The 19,146-nt window shown below is 41.0% G+C and overlaps 1 protein-coding gene across 11 annotated transcripts; it reads left to right on the top strand.

Moving 5' to 3' along the window:
* The first annotated feature begins 290 nt into the window (after positions 1 to 290).
* Positions 291 to 18,495, top strand: Nt5c1b (5'-nucleotidase, cytosolic IB). 11 transcript variants are annotated; one of them, XM_052745923.1, is made up of 11 exons: positions 291 to 323; positions 1,880 to 1,969; positions 2,294 to 2,467; positions 3,135 to 3,272; positions 4,255 to 4,260; positions 4,485 to 4,973; positions 5,203 to 5,370; positions 6,910 to 7,039; positions 9,714 to 9,836; positions 10,229 to 10,413; positions 18,045 to 18,495. In XM_052745923.1, exons 1-11 carry the CDS (start codon positions 291 to 293, stop codon positions 18,372 to 18,374), a joined length of 1,866 nt encoding a protein of 621 aa, XP_052601883.1. In that variant the 3' UTR covers positions 18,375 to 18,495. The 11 variants fall into 11 exon arrangements, with proteins under 11 accessions (XP_052601883.1, XP_052601881.1, XP_052601889.1 ...); XM_052745921.1 differs by having other exon boundaries at positions 4,485 to 5,021; XM_052745929.1 differs by lacking the exon at positions 2,294 to 2,467.
* Positions 18,496 to 19,146: the final 651 nt, after the last annotated feature.

The raw sequence follows: 19,146 nt of genomic DNA, 5'->3' as shown, positions 1-19,146 counted from the left end.
CAGTTTACACATCAACTCCTGGAGTTTCAAGGGAATGGCTATAAGTAGATATGTTGAAATGGGAAAGAAGGCCATTGCTCTATACACACACACATACACACACACAGATACACACGCACACAAGCATAATTACATATTTGTGGCATCAGTTAGTTACCATGGAATCACACATGATGTCATAAATTTGACATTCTAAATTCAGAGCTAGACTGAACCAGAAAAGTAACAGGAAATGGGGCTGGGGAGATGAAAACCTTCGTAACAACAAAAGAATTCCAACAGTTGAAGAAATGAGTCAAACATCTTTGAAACAGAAAAAGAAAGTGAGTGAGTGAAGTGCCCTAGAATCTTACTAGGAAGTCGAGGACATGTAAACATTAGTCCATCTTTTCTCTCTGGGAATGCTCTGAAAAAACAAATAAGTCTAGATCACGGTGACGTGTAGAGGGGAGTGGAGTGGTAGTGTGTGGGTCACCCTAGTAAGTCAGCATTTGCTGAGCATATGCTCATAGTTAATATGAAGAAGTTAAGTTCAACGACTTTGTAGGACAGAGACATAAACAGTACAGCTCAGTGCTCAGCAAAATTTGTATTAAAGACACAGAGGAATGTTCAATTCTGGACCCAGACTGGGATGAGCTAAGCTCTGAAGAGAAAGATGGTTTCCACAGAAATGACAACGAGAAAAGCTATTTAGCGTAAGTGGAATGTAGCAAGAAGGTGGGGAGCATGGAAGCCGTAGGTAACAGGGGTCCATCCTGAGACTTCTGGTCCGCCTGAGTAAATAGAGTAGACCCAGGAATGAGGTAAACTAATTAGGCTTACATCTAATTACAGAGACAAATTTGGAAATGGGAAGGCTTTAGAAGTCAAGAACGGTGACCTGAGAGCCAGCACAGAGATGAGGAAGAGTTGGATTTAAATATCTTTGGGAGCTAGAAGTGACAGAATATTATTGAGACTAGAAGAGGGGCATGGGAGTTAGCGGAGAGAATTCAGTCAGTTCAATAATTATGCAGCTAAGCCATTCCTTATAGTCACATTCTCATTCAACTAACATGGGGAAGGCACTCCTAGGCAGGCACAGGGAGTAAATGGATGAATACAGAAGTCTCTGGGAGGACTTGGGTCTAACTTATGTGTGGAGCTCCAGAAACAGACATTTAACACCAATATTAGTCACAGAACACATCTGAATTAGCGTGAAACAATACAAATAGTGTCCTGATAAGTATTTGCCAATTAAAAATGAAAACATCAATATTTCATTATGTTTCCAAGGAAGAAATGGTCATCCTCTCTGTGCTCGATTTTGCCCTATGGGTTTGTTTAGAGGAAATCCCCTTTTTCAGCTAGACGCTGAGAAACTTTGACATTAAGAACAGATGTTCTGCCAATAAATCCATACAGGATTAAAGTTCTTGTTTGTAAAAATCAAATTAATATTGGTTAGGGTCAGTTAAATGAGTTTCTGTTTCTATATGGAAAATGAAAAGTTCCATAATTAGCAGTCTTAAGAAAATCAGAGGGGAAGAAACAGCTATTATGCAAAGCAACTTAAAACTTAAATCCAAGAGCTGTTGACCCCTGGAAGACTCTCATTACATTTCTCATGTTATCATTCTTAATGATAAACACTGCTCATATTCTGAGTCTATGGAATGACTGAGTCATATAACAACATGCTCATGTAATTTTTATTTATAAAATGTGTTCCTTTCTTATACTTGTCAGAACGGGCAAGAAATTGTGTCTAAAGTTCAACATATATTTTTGATGTTGGCAAAGAGACGAAGTTTAGGCTTTATGTGCCCTTTTTATTTCCAAACCCGGGGTTTGGAAACCAACATTAATGAACATTCTTTGTTTCCATATTAAGAATGAGCCTGGGATGAGGTACTCAAAAGAGAGTCTAGATGCAGAGAAAAGAAAAGATCCTGACAAAAATGGAGCTCGACTGAGCACTCAGGTGAGCTACTCCCCATAGCACAGCTGAAAGAGCAGAGAACCCACTGGAGGAAAGCAGGTGAGAAGCTCAGGAAGACCCGCGAGCCATTTCAGATCTATACCGCGGGGTAGCTAAGGTCCAGTGAAGAGGTTAGAGACACACTCAGGAGAAGCTGACCCTTACCCTCCCTCCAGTCCACAGCCCCCCTTGTTCATGCAGAATGAGAAGTGTAGCTATATCCCAGTCTCCTCCACTAGGCCAACAGGAGGAGACTGGTCCACACAGTTCAGGGAGGGAAGGGAAGTCTGGCCATCGCATTGACCCATTTTCTGCACAATCTTTCAGATGAGGCGTGCAGGCTATCCGAATCACTCGCTGAGATGTTGCCCCATGCGGTGTCACCACTCCTGTAGACGCTGCCTTTGTGCAGCTGAGGGAACTAGCCCCTGTCGCACAATACGTATTTATATTCACATGTGCCTGTTGTGGGAACAGGGCCGGCAGATCACCATGATCAGGGTGAGCAGAGATCTCATGACTCATTTGGGAGGGGAGCCCGAGGCATCCTTGGGCAGGGGAAGGATACGGGACAGAAGCTAGCCCACTTGCCTCTCCCAGGTGTCACCATGAAACAAAGGCTGGCAGGTTGTATGGACTTGTGTGTGGCGGTCACAGAGCCCTGCTGCAGCTGTGGCTTGGTTGCCGCATGCCCTTACTTTACAGTATGGTAAAAATCACAAAGATGTAATGTATTTACATATTAGTAGCTTGATCTGTAGTATTAGTAGTATTAGTACTACTTTACTAATCAGTAGTTTGAGCTCTAAGGGAGGATGGAGGTGGGGAAGAAAATATGATCAACTGTTACTTGCCATGGGAGAAGAGTCCCAGGTGGCAAACTCTCAGCTACCACAGGGGTTTCTCACTATTGGATGCTCATGCTCTTCTAGAGGAATCTTCACTTTGTTACTTCAGACTGAGGTTAGGATCGAGTCCAAAGTAAGAACAGTATACAAGGACCTAGAAGGACCTAGAGTGAATCAAGGGTCATAGAAATGGGGGACGGGAGTTTGCATCTTTCCATTTGTTGCTGCTGATTTTAGCCTGTCGAGCTTATTCTGTGGGAACATGCCTATAAGGAGTGAGTGGTTAAGAATTAAATATTTGGGTCTCTTCTCTTACACAGGGATCCCAAGAATTACCTGTGCCTAATACAGACTCTCGAGGGTACATTGTGCGAAATCAGTGGTCCCGAACATCACGGAGCCCATCAACCGGGGCTCCATCAGTGGATGAGCCCAGAAGCAGGAATACAGTTGTCAAGGTAGAGCTAGGGATGAAAGAGAGGAGTGGACGATAAATAATGACGTATCTATTGGGACTTACTTTTCAAAGTACTCAGGCCCTGCTCTGGATAAGTTACTTGTTTATAGTTAATTTAGCTCTTCCAGAAACATCCAGGTAAACACAAATTTACCACTGGGAAAACTAGAGCACAGGGTCATCTGCCCTGGTTTTCACACTGCAAAGCAGTAGAGAGCAGTGTTAAACACAGCCTTTAGCTCTAGCTGTATGGTCTCTGTCCTTCACCCACACAACAAATACCAACTTAGTACACACAGCACTCAAGAAAGGAAAGAGACGAAAAAAATTAAATCAACAAAAGGGAAAAATAAAATGTCATTGTGTGCTATATAGGCCCTTAACTAAAACTACAAGATTCTTTTCAGGTACATAGAAAATAATAGATCCCCTGGGCTGATACATGCATACATACATATATACATATATACATATACATATATATATATATAGATATATATATATATATATATACACACACACACACACACACACACACACCTATATTCTGTTGAATTTGGTTCAATAGTCTCACCAAGAATATCCTTCCCCACATGTGAAACAAACGTAAATTGAGGTAATATATGAACGTTGATAACAACTTTTTGCAAAGCTGTGTCAGTAAAGGTATTCTTTCTCTAGAATTGCCCCTTCTTACATAGTTCTGCTGTTACCAGATAGCATACCAAAACCGAAGGCACGTGACTCCCCAGCCTTCCCAGCAATCACATGCTAGTCGCAGGCCGAGCAGAGCCAGAGAGGAGCAGGAGAAGTAGAAGATTCTAGTCCCAGTGTCTTACTTAGTTTGTTCATAAAGCTGGCTGGAGTCATGGAGTGAGACAGGGTCTGTGATTTATACTACGTAAGGATAAAAGGGCTTCAGCCTATTTACACAAAACCAAATAGCAGGTACTCAAGGAGTGCCCGTGGTGTGCATTCGTGAGGTGCAGGTAGGGAAATCGGAGGATGAGAGCAGAGCAGTCTGTCTATTTAAACAGTAAGATCCAATGTCTGCTTGGCTGCTTTATGGATGCTTGGTGGCCTAGTTAACGGAGCTAGAACGCACTAGGATTCTTTCAAGGTCTAGGAATAGGCTAGAGCTAGGAGATGCAATGTTGGAGATCTGGATGTGAATCCTCATGGGCCTGGACTTCAACCCCCTTTTCTTCAGCAGGCCCCCAACAGCTCCGCGACCTCTCGAACTTCCTCTGCCTCCCCCAGCCATCATGAAACCTCGCCTCCACCTCCATCTTCAGAGAAGCCCTCCCTACAGCAGACACCACAGACCAGACCTAACACCCAGCTTGACTCCCAACCTCCCACACCCCCGGAACATGAGCCCAGCTCCAAGCGGACTTCGAAGATGTATGGGGGCAGTGAGCCCTGGGCTCTTAGGGACACCAGAGAGCCTAGAGACTTGCAGTTGCGGGACTACGCGCACAGTTGTGACTCCAGAGAGCTGATACCCAAGACTCCTCGAGAGTATACACGCCCTTCTCCTACTGAGTGGAAGCCCTATGTCCAGCGTCGCCTACAGTATGGCACCTCTGTGGACATGGACCAGGAATGTCTGTCTGAAATCCAGCAGCAGCAGCAGCAGCAGCAACAGCTGCGGCGACAGCAGATAGAGGAAGATGAGATAGATGAGGCCTACTGGGCATCTGTGAGCATGCTGTACGAGAAGATCCCCAGCTGTGCGCGACCCAGGCCGGTGAGAGTACCAAGGCCTCCGGCAGCCCTGGGCCCCCTTTTTCCTGTCCCTCAACTCCCTCCCACTTAAGGCCTAGGGAAGTCCTTCCGACCTCGGTCCTCTTTCCCTTCCCAGCTGCATTTCCCTTCCCCACTCCCTTCTGTATGTGTATTGACTCTCTTTCCCTTGACCTTCTCCACAGCCCAAACCCAAGCACGCCATCACAATTGCTGTCTCTTCCCGGGCACTCTTCAATATGGTGGACGACAGGAAAATCTACGAAGAAGAGGGTCTAGAAAAGTACATGGAGTATCAGCTCACCAACGAGAATGTCATCCTGACTCCAGGGCCAGCATTTCGATTTGTCAAGGTACTGTGTGAACTGCCTTGCATTCCCATCAGGGACTCTGGATGGCAAGAGAAGGACCCAGAGAGACCTTTGGGAGTTTGTCCAGTCTTCCTGACAATCCCTGGACCACCTATATAATTCTTGCCCCATTCCAGGTGACCAAGTCTCGAAGACTTCTGGAATTGTTGAGAAAAGGTGTTTGTTGTTGTTGTTTGTTTATTTGTTTTTTGTGTTTCAGCCTGCATCCATGGTTTCAGATCTTGACTTTTCTTAAATGGAGTCCTAGTTGTCTGACCTTTAACAAAAGCCTGTTTCCTCCATACATGTAGAAGTAGGAAGTAATAGGGAGTAAACAATGGTCCTGAGTAGTGGAAATAAAATGCCTCATTAAAATGATAGAATTCGCCGGGCAGTGGTGGCGCAAGCCTTTAATCCCAGCACTCGGGAGGCAGAGACAGGCGGATCTCTGTGAGTTTGAGGCCAACCTGGTCTACAGAGCGAGATCCAGGAAAGGCGCAAAGCTATACAGAGAAACCCTATCTTGAAAAACCAAAAAAAAAAAAAAAAAAAAAAAAAAAGACAGAATTCACTTTAGCTGGTCTGACCCCAAATATATCAAGAAAATCAAGATGCTCCTGACACTTCAGATCGTGAATGTGTATTAAAACATGTAGCACTTAGAACTAATCTCCTTTGTAAGCTATAGGATTATTGCACCATCAATCACATAACCATGGGAAAGCCAATGACACCTCTATGGTTGGGGGTAAACGGTGCTCGCACGACGTGTAGAAGCATGGGGAGAAACCACAGGCCTATGAAAAACATATGTTTTAAAAATTAAAAATCTGGATTAAGGGGCTGTTCTTGAAGAGGACCTGATTTTGGTTCCCAATCTCCATATAGGGAGAGTTACAACCACCTGTAACTACAGCTCCAAGAAATCTGACACACACACACACACACACACACACACACACACGCACGCACGCACGCACGCACGCACGCACGCACACACGCGCACACAATTAAAAATAAGTTAAATGTTAAAATTAAAATAAATAAATCACGGCCTACCATCTCCCTTCCATAGCACATACAAAAATAAAACAAAACCACGGAGATTATCAATCTGCCTCTGTCTGTTTCCTGCACATGAGTAACATGTAAACTCCCAAACCATTCCAAAATTTCTCACAATAAAATCAGAATTTACAAACTTACACAGATAGACAAACCAGAAGGCAAGTCATAAAAGGGATACCCTGATATTTTTCTCTACCTACCCATGAGATAATTGTAGTAAACAGAATGCTGTAATAACATCCCATGGGCATTACTCATCTGTGCCCTGGGCATTAACTGAAGCCTATGTGTAGGAGTTATAAAATGCAGGAATGGTAACATAACCATGTCTTAAAGGAGCACTGATTTCTCAGCCAGGACTCCGTGAAACTTGATTCTGACCCTGCCGAGGTGGGTTTTTTTTTTTTTTTTCTGCCTGCTGCCTAAGACCCACCTTGCCTGCCCTTTTTATACACCTATGTTTGTAACCTGCAGGCGCTGCAGCATGTCAACGCTAGACTCCGTGATCTGTATCCTGAAGAACAAGACTTATTTGATATAGTACTGATGACTAATAACCATGCCCAAGTGGGAGTACGGCTTATAAACAGCGTCAATCACTATGGTAAGTAAAATAAATACCATGTGGAAGACCAGCTCAGAGCTCTGCAAAAAAGAGGCCATGCTATTTTGCTAACTGGGGCTTAAACCACGGCAGTGTCTTTGATACCGACAACCCCTTCTGCGTGGGGAATGTTTATTTGCCTATGTCAGAACAAAAAAGGCCATGCTCATTTTTAACTTCAGCACAGAGTTGGGCTCAAAGCTCTGGACTTAACTTGTCAAGTGTGAATTTCAAAGTCTTAATCCCAGGTCCTCAATATATTTCTCTGCTTTATGTTTTTCACTTCTGAACTTGACTTCAAGGAGTCGTCAGCCCAGAGACTTTTTCTACGGGATCAAACTTCTTCCTCACCACAGATCCATGTTAAGGGTTTAAGGGTTTAAAGGTTTTCACCTCGCCTTCCAACTCTTAAAATTGGATGCTTCTGGCTGCCCTCTCTCTCCCACATTCAAATCCATATTCTTACCAGCAAAATTGTCTTTATTACTTTACATGGAAAATTTTCATTGGTGCTAGTCTTCCAAACATTCTGATTGATGTGTCACTTTCTTGTAAAGTTTCCCATGATTGCTCTATTATGAAATTACCTAACATTCTCTTTGGGACACCATTGTCTAGGTGTTCTAGGAATGGATCTAGTTGTGGGTATGTCACCTAAAACCAGGTTTAACTTGTGCACATTGAGATCCTAGGTTTAAATCAGACATTAACCAAGGTGTATTACAAGCTATTGAGTTTTATTTTGTTATTTCATATGATCCTAATTATAAAATTGGCATCTGAAAAGTATTTTAATAATGCAACCTTCATAATGTTGTGAATTTAAAAGAGGAAGTGTGTGTGTCAAAGGCTCTGAGGGGCATATAATATTCATTCAATGAATGAAGAATATTTCTATGCTTTTTGTTTGCTTTCACATACGTCCTTGCTATATAGCCCAGGCTACCTCTAGATCATCTTAACCTCAGTTTCCCAGTACTGGGATTATAGGTGCATACCATCATACCCAGTCTTACTGATTAAGTAAGTGATACTGGTCTTTCTGTCCTTCAGGATGTTAAAAACGCCAAGGTTTCCAGTTTCTTATATATGAATTCTGTTGATAAACCAGTCAGTACACCTTTCCATCTTGCCATTTCCTTGGAATTACAGTCTTTACCTTGGAAGAGTTAGTTCCCTCTTTAGGGTACAGAGGACAACCCGTGTCTATCTCTACTGTGGTCTTTGTTACAATTTACTTGCCTGACTCCACAGTAAACTGGGATTCCTTTGAGGAGAAAAAACAAAGCCAATGTTTTCACTCATTTTGTAAGTCCTAGTACCAGCACATATTTTCCAGAACATTGTGTTGTTACTTAAGGGTTTATAAGATCTACTTTTGAGTCACGTATGCCCAACATCGGATCAAAGGAAAATTCGGTAATATTTTGTTAACACCAAAGCAGATGCTTCTACCCACATTGCTGACCTGTGTGTGTCTTTGGTCCTTCAAATAGCTGACTAGACCCCAGGTTTTTGCTTTTATTTAGATAGCATAGTTACCCAGTTTATCATAAATTTAAAGCCAACTTTGAATAAAGCACATAGAATTTTATACTATGCAATGATAGTCTCACACTGATGAATACATTTCCTTTCAAATATAACCCTAAATTCAGACTTTTCCACATAAATGTTTACTAAAATTGTGTATTATTTCCTTAAAATAGTATCTTCAATAAAGGAATCTCTTTCTAGACGACTTATGCCATCTATCCTTTCATTTACTGCAAATGTGGGTGCTGGCTTTACAAAAATCTTTTGAACAGTCAATTTTTTCTTATAATTGTTGGAAGGTACTTAAGAGTATATTAATTGGACGTTGAGGCAATAGGCTTAGAATGCCAACTTTTCAGAAGACTACAGCAAGAGGCTAGAGGATTGCCTTGAGTTCAAGACCTACCTGAGCTGCACAGCAACACAGCAAGTTGAAAACCAATATGGGCAACTTAGCTGTATCTGACTTAATAATTTTGAGAAATTAAATGGATGTGGTAGTTCATTGGTACAGTGCTTGCCTCACATCTGTGATGCTCTGGGTATAAGCCCCATTACTGAAAAAGAGGAAAGAAAATCCAGAGACTATTAATGTCAAGTCTGCTAATAGCTGTAATCAAATATTCTAGTCAAGAAGGAGTGAAATTTTCCGATTATCTTTAGAAAATAGTTTAAGTCCTAGAGTGACTTATTACTAGCATTTTATTAAAGAAATATAGAGGAAGCAAGGAAGAGGCTATAGTTTAAGGAAAGAGAGATATCCTAGTGCACATATGAGTTAAACATGTGGACTGAAGTCTGCCCTATGTCTGTGAACCAGTGGACTGGATTTTAATTCCGTATCCTTTTCTATAAGGAGAATAATATCTGCCATGCAGTTTTGAGTAAACTGACATGGTCTGTGTGAGTATGTTCCATAGACTATAGTGTACCAAACATAGTGTATGAATTATCTGAGAGCTGTGAAAATCATTTTTAATTTTTCAGTAATTTATAAGAAGATAACATTCAGTTAGACTTGCAAATGAGCTCAAATAGATTTACTAATACAGGCTTTTATTTCTACAGTAAATGTCATTTGGATCAGTGTTGTATCTTTAGTCTGAACTATAACACTGCCTTTCTCACTTGACATTAGGTCTGCTAATCGACCGATTCTGTCTGACTGGCGGGAAAAGCCCCATTGGCTATTTAAAGGCATATCTTACCAACTTGTATCTTTCTGCGGATTCTGAAAAAGTACAAGAAGCAATAAAAGAAGGTAATGGCCTGGGTTTATTCTTCTAGCTCATAAGGTTTACACTGATGGTCAGGTGCCTTGGGTTTCACACAGTTTTAGGTGGCTTATCGTCTTACTGAGTCTTTTGCTGGTGTTTTTACATATGTGGCACCCCTTATATCTGTATATAAGGGGTTTCACCTTCCTGGAAGGGAACATTTTCAGTGATTATTCCACAACTCATGTTTACCTTCCATTCTGAATAAACAGAATCAGTACATAGATATCTGTTCTGAGATTTGTAGTTGTGGACAGGAGCAGAATTATGTGGCAATAGCTACAGAAGAAATATCACTGTGGGGGAGAAGTTTTTACTGGAAGAAACTGAAAGCCTTAGGCTTCAGAAGAGTACTAATCTCTCCATGTGATGTCAGGCATTGCCTCTGCAACCATGTTTGCTGGAGCCAAAGACATGGCTTATTGTGACACGCAGCTCCGTGTGGCCTTTGATGGGGATGCTGTTCTCTTCTCTGATGAGTCTGAACATATTGCCAAGGACCATGGGCTGGACAAATTTTTCCAACACGAAACACTATTTGAGAATAAACCTCTTGCTCAGGTAAGTTTACCAAGCTCCATTTTCCTCTGCTCATCTTCTAACGTGTGAATATAGATATTGTTCTTTGTAATGTAATTTTAATTAATTTTAGGTGGCCCCCTCCAGTCTCTCTGCACTTTGCTCCCTTTTGTTTGTGAATTCCTTACTCTGGAACATGTACTGCTGCCAGCGCTGGTTTTCACATTGGACATTCTTTTATTTATCCTTTCGGAAGCACTTCTGCAGTCTGTTACTGATGAGTTAACCCTCAAGTCCCTGTAAACACATAGCACAGCTTACCAAGAAGTCATTCCAAAATCTTCAGCCCTCAAAACAGTAAGGTTATTTTCAACATAGTGCTCAGTAAACCTTTTCTGGGGCTGTCAGTCTGTGACCCCAAATTCAAGAAAGATGCTGTTTAATTGAGAAGAGCCTCAAGACTAAAAGCTTGGATCCAAATAAATAATTAGCCTGAAACACCTCTTACAAGCCCAAAACAAGTATTTGGGGGTTTGGGTTTTGGTTTGGATTTTTTTTTTTTAATCTATTTCATGAAGTATTAAAGGTTAAGATCGGAAATGGACATCTGAACAGAAGAAAATTGGAAGCATGAAAATGGTATCCAAATGGAATCTGAACTGATGGATGATTGCTGTGGGATGTTCTGTATGTCAAATGTGTTGCTGATTGGTCAATGAATAAATCACTGATTGGCAGTGGCCAGGCAGGAAGTATAGGCGGGACTAACAGAGAGGAAAATTGAGAGAACAGGAAGCTGGAGGGGGAGACACTGCCAGCCGCCATCAGGATAAGGAAGATGTAAAGTACCGGTAAGCCACAAGCCACGTGGCAAGGTATAGATTAATAGAAATGGATTAATTTAAGCTGTAAGAACAGTTAGCAAGAAGCCTGCCACGGCCATACAGTTTGTAACCAATATAAGTCTCTGTGTTTACTTGGTCGGGTCTGAACGGTTGTGGGACTGGCGGGTGAGAGAGATTTGTCCTGACTGTGGGCCAGGCAGGAAAACTCTAGCAACAGATGATCCTTTTACACTGAATCTGCTCAATTTAATGTTCAGTAACAGCCATGAGCATGGACTGCCTGACCTCAATCCCTGTCCTTCAAAGGATTTTCAATCTTACAGTCTTATGTAATGTGTCTACAGGATCTTTGCAGGTATCCTTTGTCAAGTTGAGGAGCTACTTACTCACTATGCACTTTTGAGGGTTTGTAGAATGAATGTTGGATTTTGATTAATCCCCTTGTACCATTCACTGAGAAAAATCAAGTGGCTTGGGAAGTCATTGACATGTAAAGTAACTGAAGAATTTTAACTTGTTGAGGCAGTTCTTCACTGGGGGTACACTTGAGATGGCCATATATTGTGTCCTTTTTATATAATCCTGGATCCAGGATATAGAATTGAGAAATTCTCTGCCTTCATATTTACGAAGCAAGTAGTCTATAGTTTACTTATATCTCACTTGAGAAAAAATGATTTCATAAAATGCATGAAAAGCTAAGCAAATGTCTGGTAAGCCTTTGTAGACAAAGCTAGCTAGGTCTGAACATTTTTAAAGGCTTTTTAATATGTATTGTGTGTGTGTGTGTGTGTGTGTGTGTGTGTGTGTGTGTGTGTGTGTGTGTGAACATACAGAACCAAGAGATGGATGTCAGTAGATTCCCCCTATCACTCTCCTTCTTGTGTTTTGAATTCTCGATGAGAGCTGGACAGCAAGCTCTGGGCATCCACCTGTCTCTGCCTCCCTAGGGCTGCAATAACAATCCTCCGCTGCTGCACCTGGCTTTTTATGTGGGTGCCAGAGTTCCAAATTTGGGTCCTCCTGCTGGCAAGCACTTTACTACCAGCCCCACTCTAGTACCTGCACATGGTTTTAGATGGTTAATTCTTTCTGTTTGTTGTATTCACAAAAAGAAGACAGTATGGAAGCATCCTAATATAACTGGGGGCTTACTGATTGATTGAGACAGGATCTAGCTATGTAACCAAGGCTTTCCTTGAGCTCACTGCCCTCCTGTCTCAGTTCCTCAGGTGCTGGGATGACAGGTGTGTTCTACCACACCTGGCAGTTTTAATCAGTGTTGTATAATGTATTTTAAATCCCACATATTGAGGATCATTGTATATATTCTTGATCATATTCACCAACTCCTCTTTCCCATGCAATGCCATCCTGAGTCTGATATTCATATATTCCTGATTTTTAGAATACTACTGTATTGTTGTATACCTTTCAGTACTTTTGTCTTCAATCAGTCCATACTAGATAGATAGATAGATAGATAGATAGATAGATAGATAGATAGATAGATAGATAGATAGATCTGTTGGAGTTATTTTTTAGACAACTAAAAATTATTTTTTTAAATTGTTCTAATTTCTTTGTGACATCCACTCTGTGGGGTGGGTTGTTTACAATTAGGTTACCTAACTGCCAAATATTTGAAGAGGTTTTTCCACATATCTGTTACTATGTACAAGCTTTACTTACTATACCGTAGCCAGAAAACATATTTTGGGTTGTACTTTGTTATGTTTTCTGTTTGTCACCTGAGTGTGTTCTGTGTGCTTGAAATCATTTAAGTATAATGGGATCAATAATACCTGTTGTGGTAAAATCTAATGTCTTCCTACTTTCCTCTATATAGTCTTTTAATCTTTGTCTCCAGTTTAGTCATTGTGTTTCAGATTCATCTTTATTTGTATTGCTTAGAACTAACTGAAGGTTTTCTCCCTGTGTTTATGCTAAATCTTGTAACACACAACTTCAAGTAACCTTGATATATGGTCACACAATCCTATTTACCTTGTCTGTAATATATGAACCTTGCCACAGATCACTCCCAAACTCCTCCAAACTTATTCTGTGTTGTGTTGACATATCTTTCCTTTATATTCTATGCTATTAACTCACAATAACTTGATGTTCTTTTTGCCTTTGGCAATGACTAAAAGTGAGTAAGAAAAAAAGGAGAGAAAAAAAGAAAAAATGTGAGTAAGAATCTTGTATGATATTTGAGGGACCAGCCTTAATATTATACATCCCAGGGGCTCAGGAGAGAAAACTACAAATGACGAGGACTATTTTGGGGAAATAGAGTCTCAGCACACCGAGCTCTACAGTCCACTTGCTTTAATTCCTCTGGGATAACATCCTTTATACACAGCTTCAGTTCTGCTCTCGTGCCTAGCTCCTGTCTTGCCTGATTTCTCTCTATATTTATCTACTGCTCCCTCTACGTTCTATCTTAATTCTCTCGCCTTAATTCTGCCTCATCTAGGTCCTTTTCATCTTGTTCTTACCTAGCTAGTACTTCCCCATCTGACTCGTCCTCATCTTCCATCTCGTCCACATGTTCTCTCTGGTCAAAATCCTCCTTATCCCTCTCCGTTCCCCATCTCTAAGTTCTCCATACCTCTCTTCCTCTCCATCTCCTTATACTTCTAAGTTCTCCCCTAAGTCTCTCTGGAATCCAGTTATAAACCCAAACAATAGCAATTCTCTGGCCAAGCAAGGTCACCAGGCTTGAATTCTACGGGGTCACAAGAATTTTCCTCAGGCAGTGACCACCAGGCTTTCCTTTACAATCCAAAATGAGAGTGGTAAAAGAGGTCAACTGAGTGCTAATGACCAGTTAGTATATGAGAAAGGGATCTATGTGCTCAGTCTACATGCTGAAAAGTAGTTAGGTAAGAAGTAGTTAGGCTGTACAAAAGGAGGGTCTGAACTAAATTGTGTAAAGCTACTACTTAAGGTCCACCTGACCTGGGCAGTGTCTCCTTATGGGATTTACCTTAAATCAGGAGACTTGCATGTGGTGTGGTCTGGACTGTTATTTCTGTTAGTCCTTGAAAGTGGCTGATTCCAGTGTTGAAAGGGGAGAAACGGATGGGCTGGGAGGAATGAAGCCTTTCCTGAGGCTGTTCTCCAAATACCTGGAATGTATACATCCAGAGAGTGATCAGTCCACACTGTTAGAACGTCTTAGGTAAAAATCAATTGGGAAAACTATGAAGGCACACATGATTTTCTTAACGAAAGACAGCTGATATATAACAAGCTAAATAACACCAAAAGCTCCTTGGAATTAGGCTTCCTCTGAAATAATTCCTTGATCCCTTCAGGTAGTGGCTTTGCCATAATCAGCTGAGTTCTATAATATTTTCCTGCAGCCCATAGCATAAGAATGAGACAAAAATGGTCTTTTATGTTTATATTCCTTTTTAAAATTGCAGGTTCTCTTTTAGCATGTCAGTAGAACATACATGCTGGCAATAAATACTGTTTGCTTTTCCTGGAAATTCTGTTTCTTCCTCACTTTATAATTACACTATAGCCAAGCACAGCAGCATGCACCTTTAATCCCATAAATGGGGAGGCAGAGATCTCTGTGAGTTCTGAGGGCAGCCTGGTCTACATAGTGAGTCCCAAGATGGGCAACCTACAGAGAGAGACCATGTCTCAACAAAATAAAATGAAAATATATTTTATTTTTCACTGGTTATAGAACCATGTGTTTCCTTTATTTTTCTTTAGCAACTTCAGGATGCCCATCCATGGTTTTCTGACACACTTCCACTGCATAGGTTCTGACCTCAAATGTTTTGAGTCTTATATCTACTATGATCCTCTGTATATACTATGTCTATTTTCACTAACTCATCAAGGTTTTCTGTTTCTTGTTGTTGGAGCAGTTGTATTGCTCTTCCCCCTCCTACCCCCTTTTATGTAGGTGTATGTGTGTGTGCGTGCGTGCACGCACGTGAGCTTACGTGTGTGTATGTATGGGCGTGCATGTATGTGTGTGTATGTCTGTGTGGCATATGCCTCTGTCTCTCTCTTTCTCTGTCTGTTTGTCTGGGCATGCATTTGTGCATCTCTTCCTCTCCCACCCGCCCCCCTGTACGTGGGTGTATGTGTGTGTGCACGCATGCTTACGTATGTGTGTGTGTGTATGTATGTGTGTGTGTGTGTGTGTACATATGTACATGCATGCATTTCTACCTCTCTTCCTCTCCCTCCCAGCCCTCTGTGTGCGTCTGTGTGTTCCACAGCATTTCAATGTGTTGCTCTTTTTTTAATTATTTAAAAATAAGTATTGAAATTAAATAATTATTAATTAATTAATATTAATTAATTAAATAATTAAAATAAAAATTATTTTAAAATCTCTACATTTAAGTCTATTTTAACTTATCCTCAAGTTCAACCCTCTTTTCTTCGCCATAGAGAGTCTGCTGGTCATCAACTGAAGGCATGCTTCATTTCTGAACAGTAATTTTTAATTCTAGCATTGTATTCAATTCCTCTTTACCAAAGTTACTATTGCACTCATGTTTGTTTTCTACCATTAAAGTAGACATTTGACTTTTGAAGGGACTAATAATAGCTTTTTCAATTATTCTACTATATGTTTAATATTTGTGTTATCATGAGGTCTAAGTTCTTTAAATTCCCCTTGAACATAGATTTCCCTGTTTTATTATGTTCCCACATATATATATATATATATATACACATATATGCATATATATACACATATATGCATATATATACATATATATAATGATCAATTACACTAGCTACACATGGAGGCTTTGCTAAAAGCTGTATCAATCTGCTAATTGGCACTCCTCCTCTTCCACTAACTATTGTGATAGACTGGATCAAGGTAATCAAGTGTTGAACCAGTTTTAGTTCTTGTTATTGCTGTGGCTTTCTTCAGACTGTCAGGGACTTCAAATTCTTCTCATTGGTGCTAAGGCTGTAGAATGGTTTGCCCATGGTCTTTCGCAGCTCTAACCTTCAGGCCTTCTCTGAAAGTCTGTGCAGAAAAATCTCCACACTCACCTGTCCGTGGTTCTTTCCCTCTCTCCTGGCTTTGGGCCCCTGTAATTTGAAGATGGTGCTACTTTTCCCGAATCCCAGTGACAGAAGATGGCTAGTAGTCTGGGTTCAGGTGTCTTCTTACATCAGCTCTAAGAGCAGACAGCTTTTCATTCATCCAGTGAGAGTGGATCTTTACATATGCCTGAAGAGTGCCTGCCTAAAGCCCTTCTATCAGCTTAAGCCCTCTTCCCTCCAGGTCCAAAGGGCTCAGTAAAGATTCACTCTTTTCCCAAATGCAGGGCTTTCCTCCCCAACTCTTGTTCCAACTGTTACGTCTTTTTCCGTCTTCTTCCCTGCCCGCGGTGTTTCTCATGCACATGGAGTGAAGTCCACAGAGATAAACCCAAGAGAGCACTGCTTGGTTAGCAGAGCACAGGGTTGTCCTTTATCATTGTTTTAAATGTTCTGAAATGTTCACACTTACTTGTACAGTGTCTGGTATTTCCCTCTTCTTTTCTCTGGAGATATGTGAGTTCTTGCACACCATCTTTCCCGGGAAGATGCCCTTTTCTCCTTGACTCCAGCATAGTTGGCTAGCCTCTGGTTTAGCTGCATGACATGCAGAAGAACAGTTATGGTTGTTCCAAATATCCAGGTATTTATTATTAGGAAAGGAGACATAGTTTATATAACTTTCCAAATCTTAGACAGATTCCAAAGGTAACCAGCATATAACTGGCAAGATGGCTCATCTGGTAAAGATGCCTGTTTGCAAGTCTGAAGACCTGAATTCAATGCCTCAGACCCACATGATGGAAAAAAAGCAAATCTGGCAAGCTGTCTTCTGGCCTCCATAAGTGAACTATATTTACATACATGCATACATGCACACACACACTATACACAAACACACAAACACACACACACACACACACACACACACACACACACACACACGTTTGTAAAATGAGTCAATGAGGTGTCTTAGAGTATAAGGGTGCTTGCCACCAAGCCCAATGACCCAAGTTCCATCTTATGCAGAGAAAATATAAATCACAGAATCTATATCCAGGTAAAACCTCACTCAGGAAGAGAGGACAGCAAGCAGAATGGTTGATAATATACTAAATTCTCAAAGATTATTTCCACAAACATAAAATATGTTTACTCATGTATTTAAACGTAAAACAATGGTAGAGACTAGAGTAATGTAGAAAAAGAAGCAAACATTATGTCTTAATGTAGAAACTATAAAGATGTAAAGATATATATATATACATATATATATGTGTATATATATATATATATATATATATATATATATATATATATATATATACCTTTAAGACAGGGCTGGACTCAAGCCAAACAAATACCTAGCTAAACAAAGTGACAGTAGTTTCAAAGGTAAAAAACGCAGCTAACAAAAATTGCGGGGGGGGGGGGGGATGTGGTTTTGGTGATCAGCTGAAGTTCATCTCACCCAGGTAGCATGGATAGTTATGAATATTGTCCCGACTTATTTATAGAACATTTTTTTCACACATAAAATAGCTTCATTTGGATGATAAATGATGTGGTTATCCGAGACTTATTCCAGGCATGCAAAGGGATGGTTGTGTATCAGACAAAACCTCCACATAAATGCAGAGAGTTTGGCACCATGCTGTCAGCTCAGAATCGTGGTATGACAGGTAGCACTGTGTGCTTTGTAAGGTCATATAAGAGCCTGTTTTGTCAGTAATCACTTCTTTTTGCTCACCCATTCCCAGCTGAGACATATGTTCTTTTTTCCAGGGTCCTCTTAAAAGCTTTCTGGAAGATTTAGGGAAACTGCAGAAGAAATTCTATGCCAAAGACGAACGGTTACTTTGTCCCATCAGGACCTACTTGGTTACAGCCCGGAGCGCGGCGAGTTCAGGCGCCCGTGTGCTGAAGACCCTTCGCCGCTGGGGTCTAGAGATAGATGAAGCTCTTTTCCTAGCTGGAGCCCCCAAAGGTCCTATCTTGGTGAAGATTCGGCCCCACATCTTCTTTGATGACCAGATGTTCCACATCGAATCAGCACAGAAATTCGGCACCATCACAGCCCATGTACCTTATGGCATAGCTCAAAAACGCAACTAGGGATGGGGAGGAGAAATAAACGGTGACAGTCTGGTATTACAAATGGCATGTGTTTTGGATGTCGAGAGTAACTGGGTATTTCCAAAGATTGGACCACAGAACTTAGCCCCGTTGGTGTTACTTTTTCCTTCCTTTCTTTCCTTTCCCTTTCTTTCTTTCTTTCCTTCTTTCTTTCTTTCTTCCTTCCTTCCTTCCTTCCTTCTTTCCTTTTCTTTCTTCCTTTCTCCCTTCCTTCCTTCCTTCCTTCCTTCCTTCCTTCCTTCCTTCCTTCCTTCCTTCCTCTCGAAATTTCTTTCTTTTTTGATGCTGTAAAACATTTTGAACTGTCAAGCTGCTACGGTCAAGCTACTTTTCTGTAAGCTAAGGACGTTGAATCTCATCGCACCTATATGTGTAAGTCATAACAGTGGCTCTTTAAGATAAGTTTAGAACTTGCATATTTAAGTTATCTCACAAGAAGCTTAGTTAATTTCCAAAAAAAAAAAAACATTGCTCATTTTTTTAACGTTAGCAGGCCGAATGAATTATCACCTGGAACAGGCAAGGTAGAATAAACACTATTGGAAATAGGGCTGCGTCCTTTGTTAGTTCCGTGTGGCGAACCTTTTAACAAAATCAAAATAAGAAATGTCCCTTTGTCCACAGGCGTACACCAATTTTAACACGGTCCACTTCTTTATATATAAATCCACCGGTGGTTTCCACAGGGTGGTTTCTGTGATGAACTCTACTTCAAGTTGCCGTCAGGAAGGAAACTACACATCCCAGCAAG

Source organism: Peromyscus californicus, unplaced genomic scaffold, assembly GCF_007827085.1.
Source record: "Peromyscus californicus insignis strain IS unplaced genomic scaffold, ASM782708v3 Scaffold_1__1_contigs__length_55948999, whole genome shotgun sequence".
Classification (NCBI taxonomy): Eukaryota; Metazoa; Chordata; class Mammalia; order Rodentia; family Cricetidae; genus Peromyscus; species Peromyscus californicus.
This window is presented reverse-complemented; position numbering and strand designations above follow the sequence as displayed.